At 45.7% G+C, this 27,291-nt stretch overlaps 1 protein-coding gene across 4 annotated transcripts in view; it reads right to left on the bottom strand.

Annotated features, from left to right (window-relative positions):
* Positions 1-1,341: 1,341 nt before the first annotated feature.
* The window catches only part of HEPH (hephaestin), a 48,713-nt gene continuing 22,763 nt past the window's right edge, over positions 1,342-27,291 (bottom strand). For 3 of the 4 annotated variants that reach the window (XM_057404820.1, XM_057404819.1, XM_057404822.1), the window contains one exon: positions 25,439-26,127. In XM_057404820.1, coding sequence (XP_057260803.1) covers positions 25,889-26,127 — 239 coding nt within the window. In that variant the 3' untranslated portion in view covers positions 25,439-25,888. Of the gene's footprint in view, positions 1,449-25,438; positions 26,128-27,291 lie in introns of those variants that run through there. The other variant, XM_057404821.1, reaches the window with a different exon arrangement.

Here is a 27,291-nt window from a genome sequence, read left to right on the forward strand (position 1 = left end):
CCACACTTCATTTAACTCCGCTCCAAGATTAGCAGAATTTGCCAATATTTTATTTTCTCTGTTGAACAATATTCCTACACCCCAGCTGCACTTACTATAATTCCTGGTTTTCAAGAAAAAAATTACATCTACTATTTCCTTCAAATACAAAATGATGTGTGTAATGAGTAAGTTCCTGTTTGTTAATCAAATCTTGCTTGCTTAGGAGTTACTTGCTTAGAGTTACTTGCTTGCTTAATAGTTACTGGAAAATTACGGTGCTTTGACATGTTGCTTATAGACTGTGGATATCCGTTAAAGTAAACGATGTATGGGGAAGGCGATAAGGAGCCTTCCTCCCCACACCCACCGGGAGGCAGAATGAGACCCCTTATCTACAGGTCACACAGAGGCAGAGGACGCCAGGAGGTGACACGTATATCGGATGAAGAAGAGTATAAAACCAGTGGCTTTGGGGAAGTGGGGTGCGTGCCGTTGGCGGAGCGGAGACTCCCCGGCCGCCCAGCGCTGTTTTGCTTGCTTTGCTTGCTCAATAAACCGATTTGATTCATTGGTGTGGCTCTCGTCAATTTATTTGAGCCACATTTAGAACAACGTGTTCATATTCCTGAATGATCTATGCAGCCTCACATCTTCAAAATCAAAAATTCAGGGATAGACACCGCACACTCCAGAAGGCAAAACTCACCTCTTCTGCAAACTGAGGATTTGGATCTCGTACAGAGAGGAGGCTCCATCAGCAGGAAAAGCCTTTCCTGAGGGATGTCTTTAACTCCCCCTGCTTCAAATGGCTCATCAGCAAGCTGCTCACTTCAGCCCGAAAACTGAGCACCAAAAAAGGGCCTGCTAGCTGGAGAAAGAATTGTCAGCATGTCTCTATAAGCACCACACCCCAACAGCAGGGAGCTGAAGGACAATGAGATACAGCTCCAACCTCAGCTCTTGATGGGGGCAGGTGATTTTAAGAGGTTGTTGACCATCTTCCAGCTAAAGTTTACCACCTTCCACCTGTGCCTAGGCACCTTGTTATGGAGAAGTAAACCAGTTTCAGGAATGACAGTAAGTCCTAGGGCTTCACTTCCATACCCGATCAAAAGTTTTTGGTTTAACAACCCATTTTTCATGCTGATCCATTTCAGAGCATAGCTCAACCACAGATGCATCAGCAACATAAAAGATGTTACTATGGTACAAGAATGAGCTGAAACCTACCCAAATTGCTTTGTTATGTAAAATTACACAGCTGCTACCTACGGTCTGTAACACCCTAACTTTCCCATCTTTGCCTTTGGGAGCTTGTTGCCTCTTTTTCCTCATTCTGGGGAGAAAGCCAGATGGGTTGCATTAGCAGTTAGCTCAGAAAAACAGAGAGTTAGGAAACCCTAAAATGCATTTACTTGGTTTGGCTCTCAGTAGTGTCACAGAATGTGTGTTCAGAGCAGCTCTCCCTGGGGGTTAGAGTAGAGAGGAGGTTATTTCTCATGTGTCCTGGGGGATGGGAACTAGCAGCCCTCTACCACGTTCACTTGCAGCACTGGGCTTATCTCACACCTCCCACCCTGACCCATGTGAGCTTCCCTGAGCTGCATAGCAAAGCGCAGGTGGCAGCAAGCATTTGTGTTAGGGGGCTCTGTGTGAAACATGGATTTGAAAGGAAACTGGTGAAAAAAAAGGAGAGTGTCCAGGAAAAGACCATAGAATGGTTTGTTTTGGAAGCGACCTTCATCCATTTCCAAACCCCCTGCCATGAGCAGGGACACCGTCCACCGGACCATGTTGCTCAAAGCCTTGTCCAGCCTGACCAGTGTCCAGCGATGGGGCGTCTGCAGCACCTCTGAGCAATGTGTGCCAGTGTTTCACCACCCTCACTGTAAAAAACCCCAAACGTTTCTTCCTAGTCTAGTCTAAATCTCCCCTCTTTTAGCGTAAAACCATCAGCCCTTGTCCTATTGCAACAGGCCCTGCTAAAATGTTTGTCCCCATCTTTCCTATAATCTCTCTGTAGGCACTGAAAGCTGCTCTAAGGTCTCCCTGTATCCTCTTCGTCTCCAGGCTGAACAAGCCCAGTTCTCTCAGCCTGTCTCCATTAGAGAGAGGTGCCCCAGCTCTTGGAACACCTTCATGGTTTCCTTGCTAAGAACATCCACCCTATTTTCAAAGTACCACCAGTAATTTGCTGTGGTGACTCAGTGCAAGCATGATTAGAAGGTGAAGAAAAGGAGTGTTTATAAAAATTACTGCACAAAAGTATTTTCAGGAGAAGAGTGTGAGCATCCAGGCCTGATGTGGCTCTTTCTTGTTCTGGTTCCACATTTCACCTTATAGCCACATTTTTTAATTCCAGGTAACTTCATTTTAAAGTTTTTGCCAAACTGTAAATTACTAATGACCAGCAGGATAGAAATCCAGTCTTGTTTTAATCCCAGCACACCGCTATTTAAGAAGGGTTACTTGGAAGTGAGTGAAAGAATAATAGGTAAGGCTCAGTGTCTATCTATGTCTCTGCAACGTGATCTACAACAGTAAGTGCAAAAGAAAAAATATTAAAAAAAATATATCAAAGAGGTTCTCTCGCACTTCATCCAGCTAAAGTAAGTAAGAGAAGAACATTTTCTTGTCGTGTTCCTTTGAATGAAAAGGAACACAGCTCAGCAAGACCTATCAGCAAGCTCTGAACTCCTCCCTGTCCTGGAAGTAACTAATGTAACAGTAAAGCCAAAAATGTTCTGAAAGACAGAAAAAGCCATTCATTTTCTTTTAAAAGGCTATTTTAAAAGACTAAGGACTGAGTCACCAAAAAAGGAGTCCATTGGTGCAGGGACACACATGTTAGGGAAAGAAAAAAGTGACTGAGTCAAACTGTCCTAAAGGCTCAGCTTTATGATGCAGTCTGACAACAGCTTGTATGCCTCCGGAAAGCATTTTTTTTAAGACAGTATCATTCATTTCTTTAATAGTGGTGAATTTCAAACAGGTCTGATGCCACTGGGGCTGCAGTCAGCATCATAGCTAATTTCCTACAAAGATGATAATTGCATCTAGGTATTTATAAGGCTCTCAGCTTGGAAGAAATGTTTGAAAGGAGAGAACTGTGGAAGAGAAAGAAATAAAGTTTGAGACTGTATGACCTCTTCCTTACATTCAGGAACTGAGAAGAAATACAAAAATCTTTGGGTGAGTTCCTGTGTAGGAAAAGCTTCCAACACAGACAACAACTTCTTATATTTTTTTCTTTTCTGCTGCTGGTTATTTAAAATTAAGGAACTTCTTATGTTAGACAGACTCGGGCATTAAACAAATGCCATCTTTGAGGGTTTATATTTCTGTTGTTCATCGGTAGATCACACAGCCATTACAGCTATCCTGAAATCGGCTGTGGGGGAATGATTTGGGACAGTCAGAAAATCCAAGTTAGAAATGGTTCCTCTCATTCACTTTTTAGCTATTTGGTTTGAAGCAAGTCTGTGGTGGCTTGGGAGTCAGTACCTGAGGGGAATAAGGGAGCAACTTTCCATTCAAGCTCTCAGGCTCCAGGTCTCTTCAAGCTCACGGAAGAGAGAAGAATTTGCTTTCAAACGAACAGGAACCATGTGATTTTATTCTGAAGGAGCTCTCCTGCAGCCTGGGCACTTGAGAAACTGCTTGCTATCAAGCAAAGCTCCTTTTATATAATTGCCAGTTAATTATTCATCTCCACAGAATGAGCACCTGGGACTCCTTTTCATGTCTTAGACCAAGAGCAGCTGGGACTATATAGATGATTGCCTAAGTGGCAATCCTAGCAATGAAAAGGGGTTTTGAAAAACACATGTTCTGCCCTCGGCCTTGGAGCTGCTTATCTGCCTGGCTGTGGATCTGCCTCACCAGGCACAGTCAGGATACTGCTGCAGAGTTGAGCATCTGGGCTGCGAGGGTATGTGGCTTCAGTGCTCTGCTGCTCTGGCACCAAGGTGGTGGTGACAGGGAGCAGAAGGAAGGTGATTTGTGTACTTGCTGTCTTCTGTTTCTTTCCTTCAGCTCAATGGAGTTGAAAATGGTTTTGGAAACATAAGCCTAGTTTAAATGATATCCCAGCAGCTCAAAAGATGCTGACCAATGACTAAGCCAAAATACAGAGAAATGCACCTAATTTCACAAGAGTAGCCAAGAGGTGAAATCCGTTATTCCTGTCTTTAGCTCTAATGCCAATCCCTTTGAAATGAATAGCATTCTTATTGCCTGTGTTTTCCTAAAATTTCCCAGAATTTAGCCACATGAACAACTAAAAAATAATCTGTTTGGGAACAGGATGTCTTGTTTTGTATGCTCAAGAAACCAGCACCTCTAATGCTGGCCAAAAAAGGTTTTATGTGGCTCATCACCAGGGTGTTTCTGATTTGCACATAAATCTTACTTCCAGAAAGTGTTATAAATTTTTAATTATAGATAATCTAAAGCAAAGTAGCCCTGGGTTACATCCAAACTTCTCCCCAGCTGGGCAAAGGGTTCTTTGCCTGGCAGATTTTTAAACCCCTTCAGCCAATTTAACAGGATAACTCTCAAACAACCTTGACACTCTTGAGCAGAAGTAGCTATTAGTGCGAGGTTATTAATATCAGCAACAGCACCTTAAGTTGCTGAACCTCAGATGCTAGTACAGAATGTCTCCATGATTAAATACTGCCTCTTTCTGAGTCATATTGGAACATTTGCTGTGAGTCAACCTGAAGAAAAACAACAACCCCTGCAAACAAAGGATGCCTTTATATGCTGTGATCCATGGCTGTGCCTTGATATGTGTTGCTCAGTACACTTCTGGAGCAAACGCTGAGCAGCTAGAGTTGCTGGAAGGTGAAGCGGCAATCATCATAAACAGCTGGCCATATTTTCAATAGTATTGAAAAGATCCCTGTGTGTGTGAAACAGGAATCAAATACCTCTGGATAAGCATCTGGTTTAGGATTTGTATTTGGTTTAGTGCCTTTTTATTAGAGAAAAAGGAGGCCAAGTGAACACAAAGCCAGCCCAGAATTTCTAGTTTCCATCTCCATCGGTCTGTTGCTAATTAGCATCTCAGACAATAATGTTTTTTTCCCTCTGTTTTTTTATGCAGCCAACTTCTCAAAGCTGGAACACAGGGTTCGGAAAGTCTCTTTGACAGCAATGAAAAACACGGCTAGGACCCTTAGTGAGGAGTATCAGCCCAAACCAAGATGTTCTGATTGCAGACTGGAAAAGGTCTGGGCAGGGGTCACCCAGGACTGGAACCATAGCGCCAGGCTGAGGTGATCTGCCATGCTTCCAGGCCAGCAGGTCTTGACTCGGTGTGCAGATGGTCAGCACTAAGGAGCCTCAAAGAGCTTTTGTGGCTGATGGTGTGCCAGAGAGCGGTGGTTCCTCCTGGTCAGGGTAGGCTCTGCCTGGCAGAGTGGTGGCATGGACCAGTCAGCTATTTCAGATGCCTTTGGATAACTTTCCCTCAGTGTTATTTGGAGGGTTAGTAATGACTTTAAACATTCTGCTATCAAGCTGAACATCTGGGGTGAACTGCAATCTGCTGTTCCCTTTTGGCTGTTTGAGTAATGGATGATGTTTATATGCTTATGGAACACAACCTGCATTAAAAGAAAACTCTCAGCCTAGAAAGTCAGGGCTTGTATTTGAGCCTGCTCAGAGAATGATGCTTGTGCTCTGAAGTTATCAGCCTTGTGGGCTTTTCCAGGACATTTGTCACGAAGCACAGAACTCATCACTTGGGGCTGCAGCTGTAAGCACTGAGCATGCCTGGAGAATAGGACCAGACACTTGTGGAGAAGACAGGGCTGATGCCAACCCGTGGGGATACAGACAGACTTGGCAAGAGCAGGGCTGAGTCCAGCTTGCAGGGGAGCTGCTCCATCATGAAGCTCCATCATGGGGCTGCAGCTTCAGCCAAGACCTCAGCCCTGCCCCTGTTACTCCAGTGCCAGCCCAGCCCCAGCCCCAGCACCCAGAACAGAGCTGCCACTGCCAGCACTGGCCAGGGATCAGTGGGGGCCCACATCTGTGCTGGCAACATGAGTGGAAGTAATGCCACAGAAACGAAACGCTGACATGGACATTGCCAGTTCTTCTGTTTTTTGAAGCATGAAATGACAAACACTTCATTGTATGCAGCAAATTAATACTGTCCAGGTTTATCTGGCATGGGCCAGATAAATACTATCCAGGTTTATCTGGCATGGGTCCCTTTCTACACCTGTTTTCCTGCAGCTGAACTACATGCTCACCAACACAACTGTGCCTGGTGATACACACTTGCCAGCAAATATCTTACACTTGTCTGTATGAGATGTCTTATCTCTGCCTGCCTTGGTTTTTATTTAAAGATTGTAGAAGATGCACAATATATGTAGGAAGGAGATAAAGCAGGAGCTTGTCAGACTGTGGCGTATATCATAAGGTTTACACTTTACCTAAGCAATGGATTTGCTTCTCAATTGATCTTTGTCAAGATACTGTCACCCATCATGACATGGGGAATCAGTGCTTCAGTTTCACACAGTGCAGCAACAAATGCATGTCAGGAAGTTCAGCAATCTCCCTTATCTCTACTCTGACATGGCTACCTGGAGCAAGGAATAAGGGATAAAATAGTTTTTCTAGAGCACATTCTTCAATGTTTTAGTTAATACAATGCTAAATTTTATTCTGTTTCTTGACGACTAGAAACAAAACATATGTTTGTAAACTGATGGAGTGTTTTGACTAGCCGAAAAACTCTGTAAGTTCTTCTCTCTTAAAATGTGATCTTCCTTAAGTAGCATCAATCTACTACTCTTAATAAGTGTTAAGGACTCAGTTGGTCGTGTCGTCCCATCCGTCCCCCCCACCAGACCTAGAAGACTCCACAGGAGCAGGTCAAACACCAAGCTATGATGGTGTGTGAGGAATCTGTCTTTCCCAAGCCATTCACTGGTGTCTCATCACTTTGGAGGAATTTCTACTTCATATTTTTAAGGAGAATCTTTGGCTTTCTCCACACATGGCTTTTTAGCTGCCACAGCCAACTGACTCTTGCTGTAATACACAAGGGCATGCTAGCGAGGAGCTTACTCAGAAGTAATGAAACAAATTATTTCTGTGTCTTCGTAGTGTTTTAGTGTCAAAACACCAAATGCAACAGTAGATGACCTATTGAAAATAATCTTTTTTCTCACAAAGCAAACAGGAATCTCCCAGAAGCCCAGCTGAGCTCCATCACTCATGGGATTGTGCCTTGTGGTAGGGAGTTTGTCATGCTGGGCAGTGAACCCAGATAACTTTTGTTGCCTTTCCATTCCACAGGGTGAACTTTACTTTTCATTACCTTAAGACAAAGCATACAGGAATCCTCTGACTCTTCTCTGCTCAGGTTAGTAATCTATGTATCATCTTTAGCCTACAGAGAGCTAGGCTTGCAGTCTAAGGGTAGACCCCAGAAAGGTGCAGATGAACACAGGCAAACCCTCAGGTGGGGCTCATCAGACTTTAAAATTACTTATTTCCACCTCTGCTGAACTGTTCATCCAGCTGTATATCAAAGCACAACCTCCTGAGTGAGTTTTCAATCATTATTTTGGGTAGAACATTCAGGTCCATCACCAGTTTCATAGGAAGTGGATTCGTACTGGTTTGAGTAAGTAAAATGTGTCCAGGTAGGCTTTAGCCTTAGCGTTGTTTTTCTGTAAGGAACAGAAAAATCCAACTCCATGGTTACCTCGTCGGTAGCAAGTATTCTGTACACTTACAGTCTTACCATTAAGCAGCACGAGCTCTCAGCTGCTGCCAGACCCTGAAATCTGTGTAGTGCTTGCTAGAACATGTGCTCTGCAATCACAGCACACCTGGAAACAGCATGGGCTGAGCAGGCAGGAGAGACCCTCAGAAGCAATTGCTTTTTGAACTTTTAAAAGACTTCCTAACAGCAAAGATAGCTCATAGCTTGTTGCACAGCTCTGAGCAAAAGGAATTATTTTTGATGTGCTTATTTGCAGAGTCACCCGTGGGCTGAAATTGCTGAGAACAAGCTGCAGGTTTCCAGATTTCTCTGAAGTTTATAAATGACACTAGTTTCTACATGAGGTGAAAGTAATCTAAAAGCAACTGCTGGAATAAATATGTATGGCTTCCAGGTGAGCCGATGAACTCTCCCTATGTTTGCAAAGCCATGCGGAACATGTGAGAAAAATGCCCCATTATCCACATTACACTGAGATAAAAAAATGTGTGAGTGAATGAACCTGGGTCTTCATAAATCCGATCTACATTTAAAACTTTCAATTTAAGTGACACCTATATAAGGTCTGAGAGCTTAGCTATCAAAAGGCAACAAATTATCTCCTTTTCAGACACAAGGGAGAGAATCCATATCAGCAATTGCTTCAGAACTATTAGAGGAGTTAGTCCTGTAGGCAGAAAGTAGTTCTTTTTTACAGAACCCACTTGATCCCTCAGGAGCTGGGAGATATTCATGGCATAAGCTACCAACCCTGGTTTTTCTGAACATGTGCTTTGATAATTTACTGGACACCATGAGAGCACACATGCATGCCCCATTCCATCAAAATCATCATCTGCTTGGCTGAGTCCCAACTCTCTCAATTATATGAAGATGGCCAGTTACAAAGAGACACCTAATGCACAATTGAGACGAGTCTCATTTTCCCCCAATGAACAACATACACTTCCCAAGCATTTACGGGATCCAGATGTGGCATTGTTATGGCACACACTTTTAAAACAAATATGCTATTTTTCTAAGATTCGCAATTTAGAGAGAAGAGGCAATAAAGCTTGACATTAGAAATGACTCAAAGAACCGGTTCAACAGGAGGGTGTAGAGCATCAAGAGACCCTGAGAGAGGTAGTCAGCAAGACAGATCCTGGTACGTATATGTAGGGAAGGAACCCATAAAGCAGCCACTGTTATGAAGCCCTACTGAGGCAGTAAGGTTATAGAGAATTAGTTAAAGCAGCAGAAAGCAGCCTAAAACAAAAGGATTAATAGGAAAGATATAACGGACCATGCCTGTGTAACTGGCTGACAGAGATCCCCAACCAACTGAAGTGGTTGTATGGCTCAACACACAGGTATTTGATGGCTACTGAATTATTCTTTGCAAGACTGATTGAATATAGGCAAAATCTGAGGTGTTTGGTTTTTATCTGTGCAAATTAGAATAAGAAAAATTGTAAATCTTGGTTCCATTTCACCTATTAAAAATCCACAAATTCTGTCAGCAATGCTGCTGTTCCCCTGGGTAAGAATGGAATTGCTGAGTGTAACACAGTTTGAAATGCCACCACCACCTATTTCTATTTAAATTATTAGAAAATAAAGCTAGCAGCAATTTATTCCTGAAGCCTTGTGCAAGCACTTAAGACACCAGCTGCTTCTTTATAGCCCCTCAGGTTATAGCATGTAGGCATTAACCACCATTTTAACTAAACTTTTGCATTACTGTGGCTGAGCCACAACACCTCCACTCCTGTTGTGAGCCTTGTAACCAGTCTTGAGGCTTTTAATAGGATTGAACACAATGACTTCCCTTGACAGTGATTTATCCGAGCTTCTCAAAGAGGTAAAAGATGTGCCCTCGTCTCATATCCTGCATCACCACTGACAGTGATTGGGTGCCATGATGGATGGTCAGCCTTTTGGGAATCTGCTGGCTGGTGAAACACTATAAATCAGTTTTATCAAACTTTTATACATCTTCACCCAAGGGAAATCACAGAACTCAGCCATGACACCAGCAGATTTCCCAGAAGGTTCCTTATAAAGCAACAGTAAAATTTAATATTTATTACATCTGCAATTTGCAGTTTCACAGTGAGTCCTCCAGCCTGCAGATCCCATCCATTCTAGGAAGAGAACAGCACCCATGAGGAAGTCACTTCTGAGTTATGCATTTGAATATTAAGAGAGCCATGAAAGTCATGACTACAATACCCAGAGGTGGTTCATCACACACTGGGCTTCTCAGGCTGGCAATTAGCAATGCTAAGGGATCCTGGTTCATTCTTACAGCCTAATTCACAAAATGCCTCCAAACTGAGGACTTCTAATGGCTGCAGAGAGAAAACAGAGAGCCACGATCCGTTCTGACACAGGACTTGCAGCCAAATCTTCAGAGTGTGGTTGGGCAGCGAGGCAGTGGAAGGAGCAGGGTCTTATGAGAAAGGGTAGCTACTGTGCTCCGGATGAGCTTTGCTTCTAGATGGTTTTTGGCACTTTCCAGAAGGCTTCCTTGGGGTTGTGCCACTAGCTGCAGAACAGCACAAAGCCAAGTGGCTGTAGGCTCTAGTCCTAGCCTAACCAGCTTTGATCATTGACTTACTAACTACCTCTTTGACCTTGAGCAAGTCAGGCATTGTTCCTTAAGTAATTTTCAGGTATGAAGAGAGACAACTGTGCTTCTCCTGCCTTACAGTTTATTTAGATAAATATTTTTAATGATATACTTACTTTCCAAGTTTCAGATGACAGGAAGGATTGCATAAAGCTTCTGAAATGTAAAAAGGTAAGAGGCAGGGGAAAGAATTTGTGTCAAGACTTTATTAATATCTTTTTTAATAGTTTCAGTTGTATCTTGTAAAATCAAATGAAACATTCCAGTAGCATCAAAACATCTTTGTAAACCAAAAGGATAATTTCCATTTTCCATTGTGAACATTCTTAAAGAGAATTCATAGTTTTGATATAAAGCTCCTTTGGGTTTTTAGAAATCAGAGCTGGAATGCCGTTTCAGTTCCGCTGAAGAAAAACCCCTCGGTCAGGAAAGGTGTGTTGGTTTTGTTTTTTTCTTTTTTTTGTGAAACAAAAAAGATTACAGCTTAAAAGCATGACATGCCTTGAGAAATGGAAAAAGGTCCCACCTGCTTAGCATTACACAGAGTTACATGTGAAAGAGCATGGCAAGACCTCTGTGCAGGACAGGAGATTTGCCACAAAGCTGGCAAAGGATGACAAGGACCCTCCTGCATCCTCTATAATTGTTTTACAAGATGTTGGGCCAGTGCAAAACCATGCATGCATCCATAAGCATCTGTATGCACGTTTATAGGCCTGATGTTGAACATGTAGACCAAAGTGCAGGTTAAATAATAGCACTTTCCCCAAGAAGAATTTCTTTTGCATGGAAAAAACGAAGCAGAAAGGGAGCTTTCTAGGGTCATGTTCCAATTGTAACCTACTGAATTGTATACTTACAAAGTATTGATGAAAGAAGGTTGAAGAATATTTCAGCTCAATGCACTACTAATGAGTTCACCTGGATAAGCTGGAACACTGCAGTGCTTTCCATTAAATGCAATCCAGCTAACAATCCACCTGTTTTAAACCCACATTGCTGATACAGTTTGAGGGGGTTTTGGATGTTTAACAAATTGAGAGTCTGTAAATTGGACTAAGCACAATACCTCATACTGCCTTGTTCAAAGGTTAGGTTTTGAAAAGCCTGCCCAAATCTAACCGTAAATCACTCAGCCCATTCCCTCCATCTCTGGGGATAGCCAAGACCTGAAAAATTACTAGTAAACCCCAAACCTGGAGAGATTGAAGCTATAGGTGGGTGTTCACACCAGTGGTGTCTGCTGCAGGTTATGTTTGGCTTAGGAACTTGCACTGACAAGTGGAGAAGGAACCTCCCTCCTGCAGCATAGCCAATGTGCTTTTGGACAGGGCCTTCTACAACAGGAGCCCACGGGCAGCAGGAATGGACCATGCTCTCTCAGCATCCAAGCTTCTTCTGCCTGTTTGTTTCTCACACAGCAAATCAGCCTGACTGAAAGCAGATGGCTGTTCTTTGCTTATTTCTATAGTGAAAGCTTTCATTTGAAGAAAGTAACCCCTAAATATGAAAAATAGAATCTTATTAGTAGGAAGGTCTTACAGGCAGGGTTTTTTGTAAGCTCCTTACAGTGAGAGATTCAAAACCGCACACTCCATCAACATCCTCTGTACACAAAGATATGATGTAATTTCTTTGTTCTTCTTGATGACAGAGTAAGAGAGCTTTTCTCTCCTGCACCCATCAAACACACTGCCAGCAACAGCAGCATTTTTGCCTGTACTTTCTCCCAATAGAGTGAGTTACTCCCTTACTCTTCCTCTGGTGCTCACTGGGAGTAGGTGCCTGTTTTCTCTCTCCCATCCTTCCTGTGGTTTGAGAAACCAGTCTCGGGAACACCAAAGGATAAGATTTTAAAGAACACCTCCTGAGTAATACATTTACTTTCCCCAAAATAGGAGCAAATTAACAAACAAACTGATTTCCAAGGCAGGCTGTCTTTGAATTCGAAAACCACAAATGCTAATTCCCTGTAATAGCTGTTTCATCAATCACATGCCCAGTCCTGCTGTTCTCACATCACCAGCATAGTCTGTGACTAAATTAATCAATTCTTTGAGGCTAATGATTTGGCAAATCTGGTACCTTGTGTATGCACATTGCCTCATTCTTGTGTTTCATACAGGACTCAGTTGGAGGCCAGCTTTTACTTCTCCTCAGATCCATCCTTCAGTTGTGATCTTGCAGATCACCCTGCTCTGGCAGCCACTGTGCTTGAATTCCTTTCTCCAGGCAGCACATAGCTCCAGACTTAATCACTCCTATAATCTGCTGTGCCAACAAAATTATAAGCATTGTAAACAGTCCACATAGCAATTACATATTACAAAACAAGCTGCATATTAAGCCTCACATTTGATTCAGAACCAAAGACTACATTACACCTGAAAGAAAAGACATTCAAATCCTTTCACTGACGATTACCAGTGTTAGTCTTTATAGTATGCTTCATGTTAATTTGACATTAACTTTTGTGTTTAGAGAAAAAAAAACAAACAGCTAAAGGCAGCATTTTATACTTCCATGTGCACGTTCAAAAGGCAGCCTGCTTTTAACTGGCACCTCTCTCACATCCATAGTATGAGACTGTAAAGGACTGTCAGCTGAACATTGGCCTGGCACTGACATGGAGTAAGGACACAATTGTCTGCCTGCTAGAGTAACGTAGTGGTGATTGTGCTCATCACTGAGCAAGATGACAGCACTAATAAAGGGATTTTCAACTCGAACAGCCAGCTGCTGCCATGCTAATAAGTAATACAGCTTTGCAGTCATCTGGACAGCCTGGAAGAGTGGGGGTAACCTTAAAGAGGTGAGTGACCATCTAAGAAAACTTCTGAAAAGTTTATCACATCTAACTGGGGCTTACGAAGGGCAATATTAAAACTGCAGACAAAAAGCACTACTTAAAGCGAGTACAATAGGAAGAACTAGCTGCTTCATATGTTTGTCCCATACAAAACCTGAGATACCAGCTCTTCCATGAAGATAAACCTGCTCTGGACTAATAGTGGCAGTGTGTATTGAAGTGAGGTGGGGTTTTCGCGGAAGGTTTTATTTAGGTTGCCTACAGCAAGCTATCTAAGAGCATCACAGTATGCTAGAGATTGGAAGGGACCTCCAAAGATCATCTAGTCCAATCCCCCTGCCGGAGCAGGAACACCTAGATAATGTTACACAGGAATGCGTCCAGGCGGGTTTTGAATGTCTCCAGGGAAGGAGACTCCACAACCTCCCTGGGCAGCCTGTTCCAGTGTTCCGTCACCCTCACTGAGAAGAAGTTTCTTCTCAAGTTTAAGTGGAACCTCTTGTGTTCCAGTTTGTACCCATTACCCCTTGTCCTATCATTGTTTGCCACTGAGTAGAGCCTGGCTCCATCCTCGTGACACTCCCCCTTTATATATTTATAGACACTTATAAGGTCACCCCTCAGTCTCCTCTTCTCTAAACTATAGAGACCCAGCTCCCTCAGTCTTTCCTCATAAGGGAGATGCTCCACTCCCTTAATCATCTTCGTTGCCCTGCTCTGGACTCTCTCCAGCAGGTCCCTGTCCTTCTTGAACTGAGGGGCCCAGAACTGGACACAATATTCCAGATGCGGTCTCACCAGGGCAGAGTAGAGGGGAAGGAGGACCTCTCTCAACCTACTAACCACCACCCTTCTAATACACCCCAGGATGCCATTTGCCTTCTTGCCCACAAGGTCACAGTGTTGGCTCATGGTCATCCTGTCATCCACTAGGACCCCCAGGTCCCTCTCCCCTACACTGCTCTCTAACAGGTCGTTCCCCAACCTATACTGGAACCTGGGGTTGTTCCTGCCCAGATGCAGGACTCTACACTTTCCCTTGTTATCTTTCATCAAGTTATTCCCTGCCCAACTCTCCAGCATGTCCAGGTCTCGCTGGATGGCAGCACAGCCTTCTGGCGTATCAGCCACTCCTCCCAGCTTAGTGTCATCAGCAAACTTGCTGATAGTACACTCAATTCCCTCATCTAAATCCTTGATGAATATATTAAATAATACCGGTCCCAGTACTGACCCTTGAGGCACTCCACTAGTTACAGGCCTCCAACTAGACTCAGCCCCACAGACTACAACTCTCTGGCTTCTCTCCTTCAGCCAGTTCACAGTCCACCTCACTACCTGATCATCCAGACCACACTTCCTCAATTTAGCTGTGAGGATGCTGTGGGAGACTGTGTCAAATGCTTTGCTGAAGTCAAGGTAGACCACATCCACCGCTCTGCCATCATCCATCCACCGTGTTATTTCCTCATAAAAGGCTAAGAGATTGGTCAAACATGATTTCCCCCTGGTGAAGCCATGTTGACTGCCCCTCATAACCCTCTTATCCTTGATATGCCTTAAGATGGCACCAAGGATAAGGTGTTCCATCACCTTCCCAGGGATGGAGGTGAGGCTGACCGGTCTATAGTTACCCGGGTCCTCCTTCTTGCCCTTTTTGAAGACTGGAGTGACATTTGCTTTCCTCCAGTCCTCAGGCACCTCTCCCGTTTCCCAAGACTCAGTAAAGATGATGGCGAGTGGTCTAGCAATGACTTCCGCCAGTTCCCTCAGCACCCGCGGGTGCATCCCATCTGGACCCATGGATTTATGGATGTCCAGATTGCTCAACTGGTCTCTAACCCATTCCTCATCGACTAAGGCAAACCGCTCCGTCGACCTGACTTCATCTAAGGTCTCAGGGGTACAGGGCTCTTCAGGACTGCCTGCAGCAGAGTAGACAGAGACAAAGAAGGCATTCAGTAACTCTGCCATCTCTGTACCTTCTGTCACCAGGGCACCCATCCCATTCATCAGTGGGCCTACATTGCCTCTGGTGTTAGTTTTATCTGCCATGTATTTGAAAAAGCTCTTTTTGCTGTCCTTGACCCCTCTCGCCACATTTAATTCTAAGGAGGCCTTAGTCCTCCTAGCTGCCTTCCTACATCCTCTAGCAGCAGCCTTATATTCCTCCCAAGTGGCCAGCCCCTCCTTCCATGACCTGTAAACCCTCCTCTTCCACTTGAGCATACCCAGCAATTCCCTGTTTAGCCACGCCGGTCTCCTGGCCCTCTTCCTTGACCTCCTACGTGTGGGGATGCTCTGATCTTGAGCTCGGAGAAAGCAATCCTTGAATGCCAACCAACTGTCTTGGGCCCCTTTACCTTCAAACAGCCTTGCCCATGGGATTTCCCCTAGCAATTGCTTGAAAAGGCCAAAGTTTGCCCTGCTAAAGTCCAGGGTTGCAATTCTACTTGCTATTCTACTGGTCCTACCACACAAGATTCTGAATTCCACCATCTCGTGGTCGCTGCAACCAAGGCAGCCCTCAACCCTTACTGCTTCAACCAGATCCTCCTTGTTAGTGAGGATGAGATCCAGCAGCGCTCCTCTCCTGGTCGGCTCATCCACCATTTGCAGGAGGAAGTTATCATCCATACACTGGAGGAACCTCCTGGACTGCGGCTGGGTTGCTGAGTGGTCCTTCCAGCAAACATCAGGGAAGTTAAAATCCCCCACGACGACCACGGCCTGTGACTGTGAGGCCGCTCTCAGCTGCCTGTAGAAGGCCTCGTCAACTTCCTCACCCTGATCTGGTGGTCTGTAACAGACACCCACAACAGTATCGCCCCTGCCAGCCCGCCCCTTAATTCTCACCCACAGACTCTCAACTCGCTCGTCATCTGTCCCTGGACAGAACTCGGTGCATTGTAGCTGCTCCCGCACATAAAGAGCAACCCCACCACCCCTCCTGGCTGGCCTGTCTTTCCTGAAAAGGACATAGCCCTCCATGACTATATTCCAGTCATGTGAGCTGTCCCACCACGTCTCTGTAATTGCCACCAGATCATAGTCTCCTGACTTAACACAGGTTTCCAACTCCTCCTGCTTATTTCCCATGCTGCGCGCATTGGTGTACAGACATTCCAGGGAGCGAGCTGAGCACACCGATTTCACCCGAGGATTATAGGAGGCCTCCCAGTCTTCATCAGTTCTGGAGTGCTGCCCCACTGGGGCAAGCCCAGCTACAACCCCATCCCCCTTCGAATCTAGTTTAAAGCTCTCCAAATGAGCCCTGCTAATTCGTGCCCCAGCATCCTTTTGCCTCTGTGAGATAAACCTTTCCCACTTGTCATTGTCCAGACTGGTGCCCTATAAAACCAGCCGTTATCAAAGAATCCAAAGCCCTGCCTGTAGCACCAGTCTCGAAGCCAATTGTTTATGAACTGAATCTTCCCATTCCTTCCCACATCATCAGTGGAAGATGGAAGGAGTGAGGAGAAGATCACTTGAGCCCCAGACTCTTTCACCATCCGCCCCAAGGCCCTGTAGTCTTTCTTCATCCCCCTCAGACTGCGGGAAGCAGCTTCCTCCCCACCTGTCTGCAAGACCAGCAGCGGGTAGTAGTCTGTCGGGTGCACCAGGTTGGGGAGCACCCTAGTGATATCCCTGATGTGGGCTCCAGGCAGACTACACACTTCCCTATGATGAGGGTCAACACTGCATATCAGGCCCTCTGTTCCTCTCAGAGGGGAATCCCCTACTACAATGACCCTTCTTTCTTTCTTATCAGAGGCAGTCTTGAGGTGCAAAGTCGACCCCCTTTTCCTATGTGGCCTTGTGGGCTGGCCTTGCACCACATCCTCACCTACCTCTCCTTCAAGATCCAGGGCCTCGAACCTATTACGGAGGGACACCTGGGGAAGCAGGGCAGGAAGGGGGGAGGGTTTCCCACAACCCCAAACTGGAACTCGCTTCCAACCCTCGTCGTCTTTTTGGTCCCCTACCTCTGCGCAACAGCTACAGGGCAGGGGCTGTCGCGGGCCATCCCCCTCTGTGTGAGAAGGCAGGGGGTCCCTCCCCTTTTGGGGGGTATCTCCCTGGAACCGTTCCGACTGGCCCGCCAGGGACTTACTCCACCAGTCGATCTCCCTTTCACACTCCCTGATGGTCCTCAGCGTCTCAACCTCCTCCTTAAGTCTTGCCACCAGGCTAAGCAGATCTTCTACCTGCTCACACCTCACGCAGGTGGAATGCTGTCCTCCCTCCCCCGGCAGCAGCAGGCTCTGGCACCCCCTGCACCCAGAGACCTGAACAGCCACAGTTTGGGACGGGCTCTCTGTCTGAGTTGCTGCAGTCTTCTTACTGCAAGCTCTCTTTCTGGAGGCAACCGTATTGGTCAGCAGTCTGGGACACCAGCAACAGGGTCAGAACCACGACCTGCTTGTTCCTCCCTGCGCCTGGTGGGCAGCGACACGTAGCTGCCCTCTCAGAGGCTCTTTCAAGGCAAGGGGCAGGGGGGTGATCACCGTCAGCTGCTCTCTCGCAAGGGCTGCTGGGGCTTCGGGGATCGGGAGATGTCGGGAATCGCGATGTCTCTGCGCTATCCCCTCTGATTTTCCTAATCTCCGTTGACCCTCGCGGTCGCTGAAGCGTGCCAGCTGCGGCTCTAGCTAGGCTAGCTCCGATCAGCTCACTGAATGAGTATGTATACATGTGTTTGTCCTTCTGTTCTTATGAGCTGAACCATGCTAATGATTACATGAGCACTTCTCATCCTTTTCAATGTATATTATTCCAAAACCATTGATCTTGAACCACTACAGAACAGCCTTTTACCTTAGCTAGTTTATTTTGCACTCACATGATCTACTGCCTCAGCTCAGCATGGGAGCTATTGCCATCCCAGTGTTTCCCTGTACAGCAGCAGTGCCAAGACCCTGATCCTGCCCACCATGCTGTCTTCTTGAGAAGGTAACTCCTTGGTAGCCACACATGCATTGGGGATAAGCACAAACAAGACACTGTAGGATGCTCGGACAGAAGGCTTGCTGCCTTCATTTTTTCGTGGTCTCCAGCTCAGAGTCACCAGGACTGTGAAACATCTTTGTTCCACCTCCTCCTTTGCCCACCAGCTGGGAGAGACAACTTCTGGCTAGGGGCAATTGTGAGACTGCCAATGAACTGTTGTCAGTTTGTTGCAACAGAAAGTTTTAGCAAAATTATCTGGTTTGTTCAAAGCTTTCCTCAAGAGTTTTCTCAGCCTGGGGTGGAATCACATAGAGGACAAAGTCCTCTCCCACAACAGCCACTCACTGAGGCCTCCTTAGGGTGTGTGCTCAAGAGCATCACAGCTACTAGTGCTGGAGAAAAGACCTCCAACCACTGATACTCCACTTGGCCAAAAAAAAAACACTACAGTGGAGGACCTTTGGCAGCCTGCTGTGCAAATTCAGACACACAACCCAGCCCCTGCACTGCCCTGCTTCAGAGCCAGAGTTAAACCCAAGCCTGCTGTCATCCACCTTAGTGCCCTGGCTACTGGCTGAAGAACTGGAGGGTGACTTCCTCCCTCTTTCCACTTTTTTGAAGAAAGTAAATACATTTACAGTAACTCCTTTGTCTCAGTTTAGGCTGAGAACATTTTTTGGGGAAATTAAGCTTCCTGCTTGGTTCTTACTTTTAATAACATAGCTTCTAAAATTCACTGAGGACTGGTGGGCTTGTAAACCTCTGGTTTGCAACTGCCTCTGAAGCAGGGTTCACAATCAGCAAAGAGTACCAAGGTTCAGAGCATTCAAAAGTTCTCCAGCTCCTCATCAGGCTTAATGAAGTGTAATGAAAGGAAATCAATGAGCTTTGTCCCCATTGTGAAAGGAAAGAGTAGCTGGAAATAAATAGGGACCTGATATGAATTGAGCATGATTAAGATGTTGTAACTATTGTTCTGATTAAAATGGTGCTCTTATACCTAAAATATGTAATCACTAACCTGCAACCATTTAGATAATGGGGATTCAGTGGGTGAGCCAGGAAGATAGATACTTTATACGGAACTGCTTGGTACTTGACATGCAGGTTGATGCAACTGATGTGCATGGGCATGGCTGCCACTGGACAATGGCTACCACAGCCTGTGGGGTGGGCTACAGAGCTCTGGGGTTAGTCACAGGCTATACCACTGACTCCTACAGCTTGGTCCTATTCCTGACTCAAAGGGGCACCCAGGACCAGAGGGGTGGCACGGTGTCCCCATCCCTTCCTGGCTCCAAGCAGAGTCCCCCACCACTGAGTTTCTCTCCTATGGGGACTGTCATTAATCAAAGAGGATGCAGTAAACAGCAATCCTCTAATTCTGTAATTCTCCTCTATGAGCATTCATTTACCAGGACAGGCCTTTCCACACATGATTTTGTGCTATCTAAAAGGCAAGGGTCCCTTTAGTACAACAACTTATTGTGGCAAACATCCCCTTGTCTCAGGCCGTGCTACCTCATTGTCCTGGGTTTAGCAGTAGCAGTCATTTTTTCTCTTTCTCAGTAGCTGGTGCAGCGCTGTGGTTTTGACTTTCGGCCTGGGAACAGTGCTGATAACACTGATGTTTTTAGTTACTGCTCAAATGTTTGGTCTGTTTGTTCAACACTATACAGCACCTTCAAAAGGAAAAAAATGTCCCTGTCTCTGAGGGCAAAGCAACAGTCAGCACAGCTACTCCAGCTCCAAGCACTGCAGCTACACCACCCCCAGTGACAAGTACAATCACTACTCAAACCACAGTGATAGTCATTGCAGCTAAACCAGAGGACCAATTTGTAGCAATATCAGTTGCACCTGTATGCAACAGAAAAAGCAAAGAAGAGGCAAGAAGGGTGAAGTAAGATGAAGAAACAATGTACTCACCACCCAGTCTAGCATCTGATCAGGAGTAATCATCACATGATGAAGAAGAAGAGGTGACTTCTCGACCTTGGACCTCAACTGAGCTATGAAATACGCAAAAAGATTTTACCCATCAACCAGGGGAGCACATTGGTTGCTCCAATGCTGGGATAATGGGGTCGATGGTCATGAACTAGAAGGTACAGAAGCCAAGCAGCTGGGATCACTTACTAGAGAAGGGGGAATTGACAAAGCAATTGCAAGAGAGAAAAAGTCCCTCAGTCTTTGGAGGCGGCTCTTGGCAGCTGTGAAAGAAAGGTTTCCATGCAAGGACGATGTTACGAGTCGTTCAGCCAAGTGGACTACTTTAGACAAAGGCATCCAGTCCCTGAGGGAATCGGCCATCGTAGAGATGATCTATCACATCAAGCCAAATAACGGGGATATACCCATAGACCTATATGAAGTCAAAGGTACACGACCCATGTGGTGAAAATTTACACGGAATGCACCATCATCATATGCCCTTTGGCAACGGTAACCTGGAATGACATAGTACCACTAACAGTGGATGAAATGATTCATAAACTCTGAGAGTTTGAAGACAATCTCACCCCTTCCATCATCTCAGCTGTGGAAAAACAGTCCCAGGATCTCAAACAATTGAGGGACGATCTATCTGATCTATCCAGCTCTTCACGTGCACCAGCACGTCTCAGCTATTAAGAAAAGGCGACCTATTGTTCGAGAGAGAAGATACAGAAGGTATACGCCGTGGGACACCCTATGGTTTTACCTGGAGGATCACGGAGAAGATGTGACAAAGTGGGATGGAAAACCTACTTCAGCTTTGGAGGAATGGGTGCGTGAATTGAAGAGGGGAACAAGGGTCAAGGCTGATCATCCCATTAGAGCTGTGGCTTCAGTCTCTGGTGAGCAGGTTCCCAGATGGAGTGGAAGAGCTGATTTTACTCCAACTCCTGTGATAACGAAGAATAATCCCTTTCAACATGACTTAAGTGTCCAATGTTGTGATGACTATTAGAGGGTCCCTGCCTCCAGCCAGGTGGAGGTAGGGGACAATCGGATTTACTGGACTGTGTGGATCAGATGGCCTGGCACATCAGTCCCACAGAAGTATAAGGCTCTAGTAGATACCGGTGCACAGTGTACCCTGATGCCATCAAGCTGTCAAGGGGTGGAACCCATCTATATTTCTGGAGTGACAGGAGGATCCCAAGAGTTGACTGTACTGGAGGCTGAAATCAGCCTGACTGGGAGGAAATGGAAAAAGCACTCCATTATGACTGGTCCAAAGGCTCCGTGCATCCTCAGCATGGACTACCTCAGGAGAGGGTACTTCAAAGACCCAAAAGGGTACTGATAGGCTTTTGGTATTGCTGCTTTGGAGACTGAGGAAATTGAGCAGCTGTCCACCTTGCCTGGTCTCTCAGAGGATCCTTCTGTTGTGGGGTTGCCGAAGGTCAAAGAACAACAAGTGCCAATCGCGACCACAACAGTGCACCGGCGGCAATATCGCACCAACCGAGACTCCCTGATTCCCATCCATCAGCTGATCCGTAGACTGGAGAGTCAGGGGGTGATCAGCAGGACCCGCTCGCCCTTTAATAGCCCCATATGGCCAGTGCGAAAGTCTAATGGAGAGTGGAGACTAACAGTAGACTATCGTGGCCTGAATGAAGTCACACCACCATTGAGTGCTGCCGTAGCGGACATGCTGGAACTTCAGTGTGAACTAGAGTCAAAGGCAGCCAAGTGGTATGCCACGATTGATATTGCCAATGCATTTTTCTCCATTCCTTTGGCAGGAGAGTGCAGGCCACAATTTGGTTTTACCTGGAGGGGCGTCCAGTACACTTGGAACCGACTGCCCCAGGGGTGGAAACGCAGCCCTACCATCTGCCATGGACTGATCCAGACTGCACTGGAACAGGGGCAAGCTCCAGAACACCTGCAATACATTGATGACATTAGCATGTGGGGTGATACAGCAGCAGAAGTCTTTGAGAAAGGGAGGAAACTAATCCAAATCCTGCTGAAAGCCGGTTTTGCCATAAAACGGAGAAAGGTCAAGGGACCTGCACAGGAGATTCAATTCTGGGGAATAAAATGGCAAGATGGATGTAGACAGATCCCCACAGATGTGATCAACAAGATAACAGCAATGTCTCCACCAACTAATAAGAAAGAAAGGCAAGCTTTCTTGGGTGCTGTGGGGTTCTGGAGAATGCACACCCCGAATTACAGTTCGATTGTAAGCCCTCTCTATCATGTGACCCAGAAGAAGAATGATTTTAAATGGGCCCTGAGCAACAGCAAGCCTTTGAGCAAATTAAACGCGAGATAGTTCATGCAGTAGCCCTTGGACCAGTCCGGACCGGGCCAGATGTAAAAAATGTACTGTACACTGCAGCTGGGGAGATCGGTCCTACCTGGAGCCTCTGGCAGAAAGCTCCAAGGGAGACTCGAGATAAACCCCCTGGCTTGTGGAGTCAGGGATACAAAGGCTCTGAGGCCAGCTATACCCCAACTGAGAAAGAGATACTGGCAGCCTATGAAGGGGTTCAAGCTGCTTCGGCAGTGATTGGCACTGAAGCACAGCTCCTCCTGGCACCCCGGCTGCTTGTGCTGGGCTGGATGTTCAAAGGCAGGGTCTCCTCTACACATCATGCAACTGATGATACATGGAGTAAATGGGCTGCACTAATTACACAACGAGCTCAAATAGGAAATCCCAGTCATCCAGGCATTCTAGAAGTCATCATGGACTGGCCAGAGGGCAAAGATTTCGGAATGTCACCAGAGGAGGAGCTGATGCGTGCTGAAGAGGCCCCACTGTATAATAAACTGTCAGAAAGTGAAAAGCAGTATGCCTTGTTTACTGATGGGTCCTGTCATATTGTGGGAAAGCATCGGAGATGGAAGGCAGCTGTATGGAGTCCTGGACGACAAGTTGCAGAAACTGCTGAAGGAGAGGGTGAATTGAGTCAGTTTGCCAAGGTGAAAGCCATCCAGCTGGCCCTGGACATTGCTGAACGAGAAAAGTGGGCAGTACTTTATATGGACTCATGGATGGTGGCAAATGCCCCGTGGGGGTGGTTGAAGCAATGGAAGCAGAGCAACTCACAATGCAGAGGTAAACACATCTGGGCTGCTGCACTGTGGCAAGATATCGCTGCCCAGGTGCAGAACCTCGTGGTGAAGGTACGCCATGTAGATGGCCCTGTACCCGAGAGTCGGGCCACTGAGGAACACCAGAACAATCAACAAGTGGATAAAGCTACTAAGATTGAAGTGGCTCAGATGGACTTAGATTGGCAACATAAAGGTGAATTATTTTTGGCCCGGTGGGCCCATGACACTTCAGGCCATCAGGGCAGAGATGCAACAAATAGATGGGCTCGTGATCGAGGGATGGACTTAAGAATGGACACTATTGCCCAGGTTATGAAACATGTGCTGCAATTAAACAAGCCAAGCGGTTAAAGCCTCTTTGGTATGGAGGACGATGGTTGAAGTATAAATATGGGGAGGCCTGGCAGATTGACTGTATCACACTGCCACCAACCCGCCAAGGGAAGCGCCATGTACTTACCATGGTGGAAGCAACCATGACCCAGCCCAGTCAGAACTTTTACATATTGCAGAGGGGGACAAAGTTCCCGTGGTGCATATGAAGAATTTGCTGGGGAAGACAGTCTGGGTAATTCCTGCTTCAGGTAAAGGCAAACCCACTTGTGGGATTGCTTTTGCTCAGGGACCTGGATATACTTGGTGGGTAATGCAGGAAGATGGGGAAGTCTATGTATACCTCAAGGGGATTTGATTTTAGGGGAAAACAGCCAATGAACTTAAGTGTATGCTGTTGCCTGCTATGTAATACTTTTATAGCCCATCAACTAGATGCCTCAAAGTCACCAGTGACTGGCCCTGACTTCCCTCCAACCATCATCCCAACAGAGAATGAAATTTGATAGAACCAGACAAGTTCTGCAGTAAAGGAACGATCAGCAGGCAACAATCCAACACTGCACACAGCCTCTCCTGCCCCAAAAGACTGTTACGAGAGATGGAACCTTACATCCATGACCAAATGGACTCAGCAGCATTATAGGGATTGGTCCATGCACTAAGAAATGACTTCTTTCTGTGTGCGTGTATGTGGATATGTGTATATATATATATATATATATGTATGTAAGAGCAATGGTATATTGAAAACATGGGATCTGAGCATGACGTGAGTGGTATGGAATAAGGAGTGGATACTGTCCTGGGTTCAGCAGTGGCAGTCATTTTCTCTTCTTCTTAGTAGCTGGTGCAGCGCTGTATTTTTCACTTTCGGCCTGGGAACAGTGCTGATAACACCAACGTTTTTAGTTACTGCTCAAATGTTTGGTCTGACCAAGGACTTTGTGAGTCTCATGCTCTGCCAGTGAGGAGGGGAAGCCAGGAGGAAGCAGAAACAGGACACCTGACCCAAACTAGCCAAAGAGGTATTCCATTCCACAGCACATCATGTCTGGGAGGTAACTGGGAGTTACCCCGAAGGGCACAGACTGCTCAGTCAGGCCCGTTTTTGGCAGGTGGTATTGTATGCTCTTCCTTTGTTATTTCCATTATTATTATTATTATTATTGGTGGCAGCAGTAGGGATTTGTGTTATACCTTAGTTACTGGACTGTTCTTATTTCAACCCATGGGACTTACATCCTTTCAACTCTCCTCCCCATCCCTCTGGGAGCAGGGGGGCAGGGGCTAGACTGCATGGCTGACTTGACAACAGTTTAAACCACAATACACATGCTCCACAGACTGCAGCTTATTTGCTCCATGCTGCTAAATTCCATAAGCACTTCAGCTTTCTCCTTATTTACTGTTGCCACATTTGCCTGAACAAACCTATCATTGCACCACAGTAGGAGAAGCATTCCCTGACTTCTTCTGTGCCAAGTATAAACTCCAGCTCACGCAGGACTGAGTCTTTGGCTTGGCTCACAGCAGGAACACAGCATTGACTCAGTGCTGGAGATATCACCAAAATCATTTGAAAGAAAGCAAACCACATCACAGAACACCACAGCATCCCTGACTCTGTTGCACAAGAAGCTGCATAGGTGCACAGACTAACAGAACTGCAGTGCAGGCAGGACACCAGGATGCTCTGCAGTACTTGGGAAAGCTGCTTCTCCCAGGACAAAACACAGGATGTCCAGTATCAAAGCACATTGCCTCGGGTGCTGAGAACAGAAAGATGTGTCATAGTAAAGCTATTGTAATGCCCTATGGACTTATCTCACACTGTGAAATATACTGTCCTAAATTTGCATCTGTCCAATTACTAAAAACACAGCAATCCAAATCTAAATTAAGAATACAGAAGAAAAAAGTGTTAATTTATTCACAAAAAAAAAAAGAAAAAAAATCACCTTCCTCCTTCAGATTAATCACTTCAAAGGCTCACATTTTCTCAGGAGACAATTCCCAGCTCAGCTCTGGCAACAGAGCAGGACTGGAATTTGGCCTAAGCTAGTCTGTTGAGAAAGACCAAAGCAAGTTGCTCTGGAGAGAACAGAATAGGGGACTGTCTCCTCTCTTTCTTGAGGAAAAGCAGTATTTTAGATTTTACTCGTTACTTGTCTTCTTGTCAGTTCAAAGGGTTCCCATATCTCTCCTGGATGGACTTTTTCTTTAGAGTGCTGAGAACACATGAAGAGGTCAGGGCTTCAGCTTTCCTTCCTCAGCTTTTAGAAGAGCAGCGTACAATCAAAATGATGACCTAAAATCTTTGCTGCGGACAATGGTCCAGCCTCTGCTCCAAGCACAGAACCCAAAGTTTATACAGCTGTTACAGCCCTGAATTCTTTTTAGACATGAGTTTGAATCCATCATCCAGGATGGACCTCCGATTGCGTCTTAACTTCTTTTGTCTCTCCAGATAGATGACCACTCCAAGGAGGAAGCAGGCAAGCACGAAAAGCACCATTCCTACAATGGCTAGAGTGATGACTGTGGCCTCTATCTGCCCTTGAGCCAACTTAGATCCAAAAAGTGTTATCTTCTGGGACTCATCCTCAAGTGGCAGCTCTGAGTGATAAACAAAAAGATAGTTCCAATGAGAGCCCAGAATACCACCACTGAAAGATTCCAAGAAATATAAAAAAGGAGTAAAAGACCCAATGCAATCAAAGCAAGTCAAAGGAGACCTGATCACCATTCATCTAACAGACCCTCATCCCTAAGGTCACATACATTTGAGAACAAAGGGTTCTTTCCCAAATCCACTCCATTCTAGGACCTCACTGTCTCTCGCAGCTGTTCAACCCAATCAGCTCTCTTGTGAGAGCTATCCCACTCACAAGAGAAATAACCTGAGTTGTGCGGGGAGTCAGTGGCTGGGTTAAGAACAGAAGAATGAAGAAAAGAACATTTGTCCAGAGCAGAGCTGCTCCAAGCTCCCCACCCTGCTCCATGCACATGGCTGTTGTCCTAACCACCATTATTCTGGTACACATGTTCAGTCATTTCAGTGGTGAGCCACTTGAGATCCTGAGCTCTCTTATGCTTCCACACAGAGGCAGCAGCCACCTTTTGAGAAAAGCGGCTATTTGCAGAGGTAACAACTGGTGATCAAGGATTTTCACCTCATGAGTATACACAGGCCGGTGCCTGAGCATGCTGAGCATGCTGTAAAGACAAATTATTTCATACTGTCACTACTGCTCTGACATTTCCTTTTCACACCCACTGAGTTGTGGAGAAAGATCTAAAAATCAGGGAAATAAGTAACCACCATAAACTATTCAGACTTTTCCACTAGAAAACTTTAAAAGGACTACTTATCTACTACTCTTCCCTGGTACTGCTCACCCAAATGTCTTCTCGCATCTGTTCTTTAAAATATCTGAAAGAGCCAGGGCGTGTGCTTAGGCTGTTTTCTTAGGGGAAGAACAGTCCAGGAAGCAGATGTGCTTGTTTGCATGCTGACTCAGTCCATTGAGCTAGTGATGATCAATGTGACAATTCTCTAAACCACAGCCACTGACAGTCCAAAAATGGAGGACAACTAATCTAAGGTGTCCCTCGGGGTGTGATGGAACGGGATAAGAAAAATCACTTCCTTTGCAACATCCTCTTCAAAAGTCCTTTGAATCTCTGCCAGTTTCTAAGATTCATTGAAGATGAATCCATATACAGCAAGTACAACAGGATGTGAGGCCACTAAACTTTTTCACCTAACATGGTCAAAAA

Source organism: Pezoporus wallicus, unplaced genomic scaffold (assembly GCF_028554395.1).
Source record: "Pezoporus wallicus isolate ANWC-B61680 ecotype Strahan unplaced genomic scaffold, APGP_CSIRO_Pwel_v1 contig_5104, whole genome shotgun sequence".
NCBI classification, from domain to species: Eukaryota; Metazoa; Chordata; class Aves; order Psittaciformes; family Psittacidae; genus Pezoporus; species Pezoporus wallicus.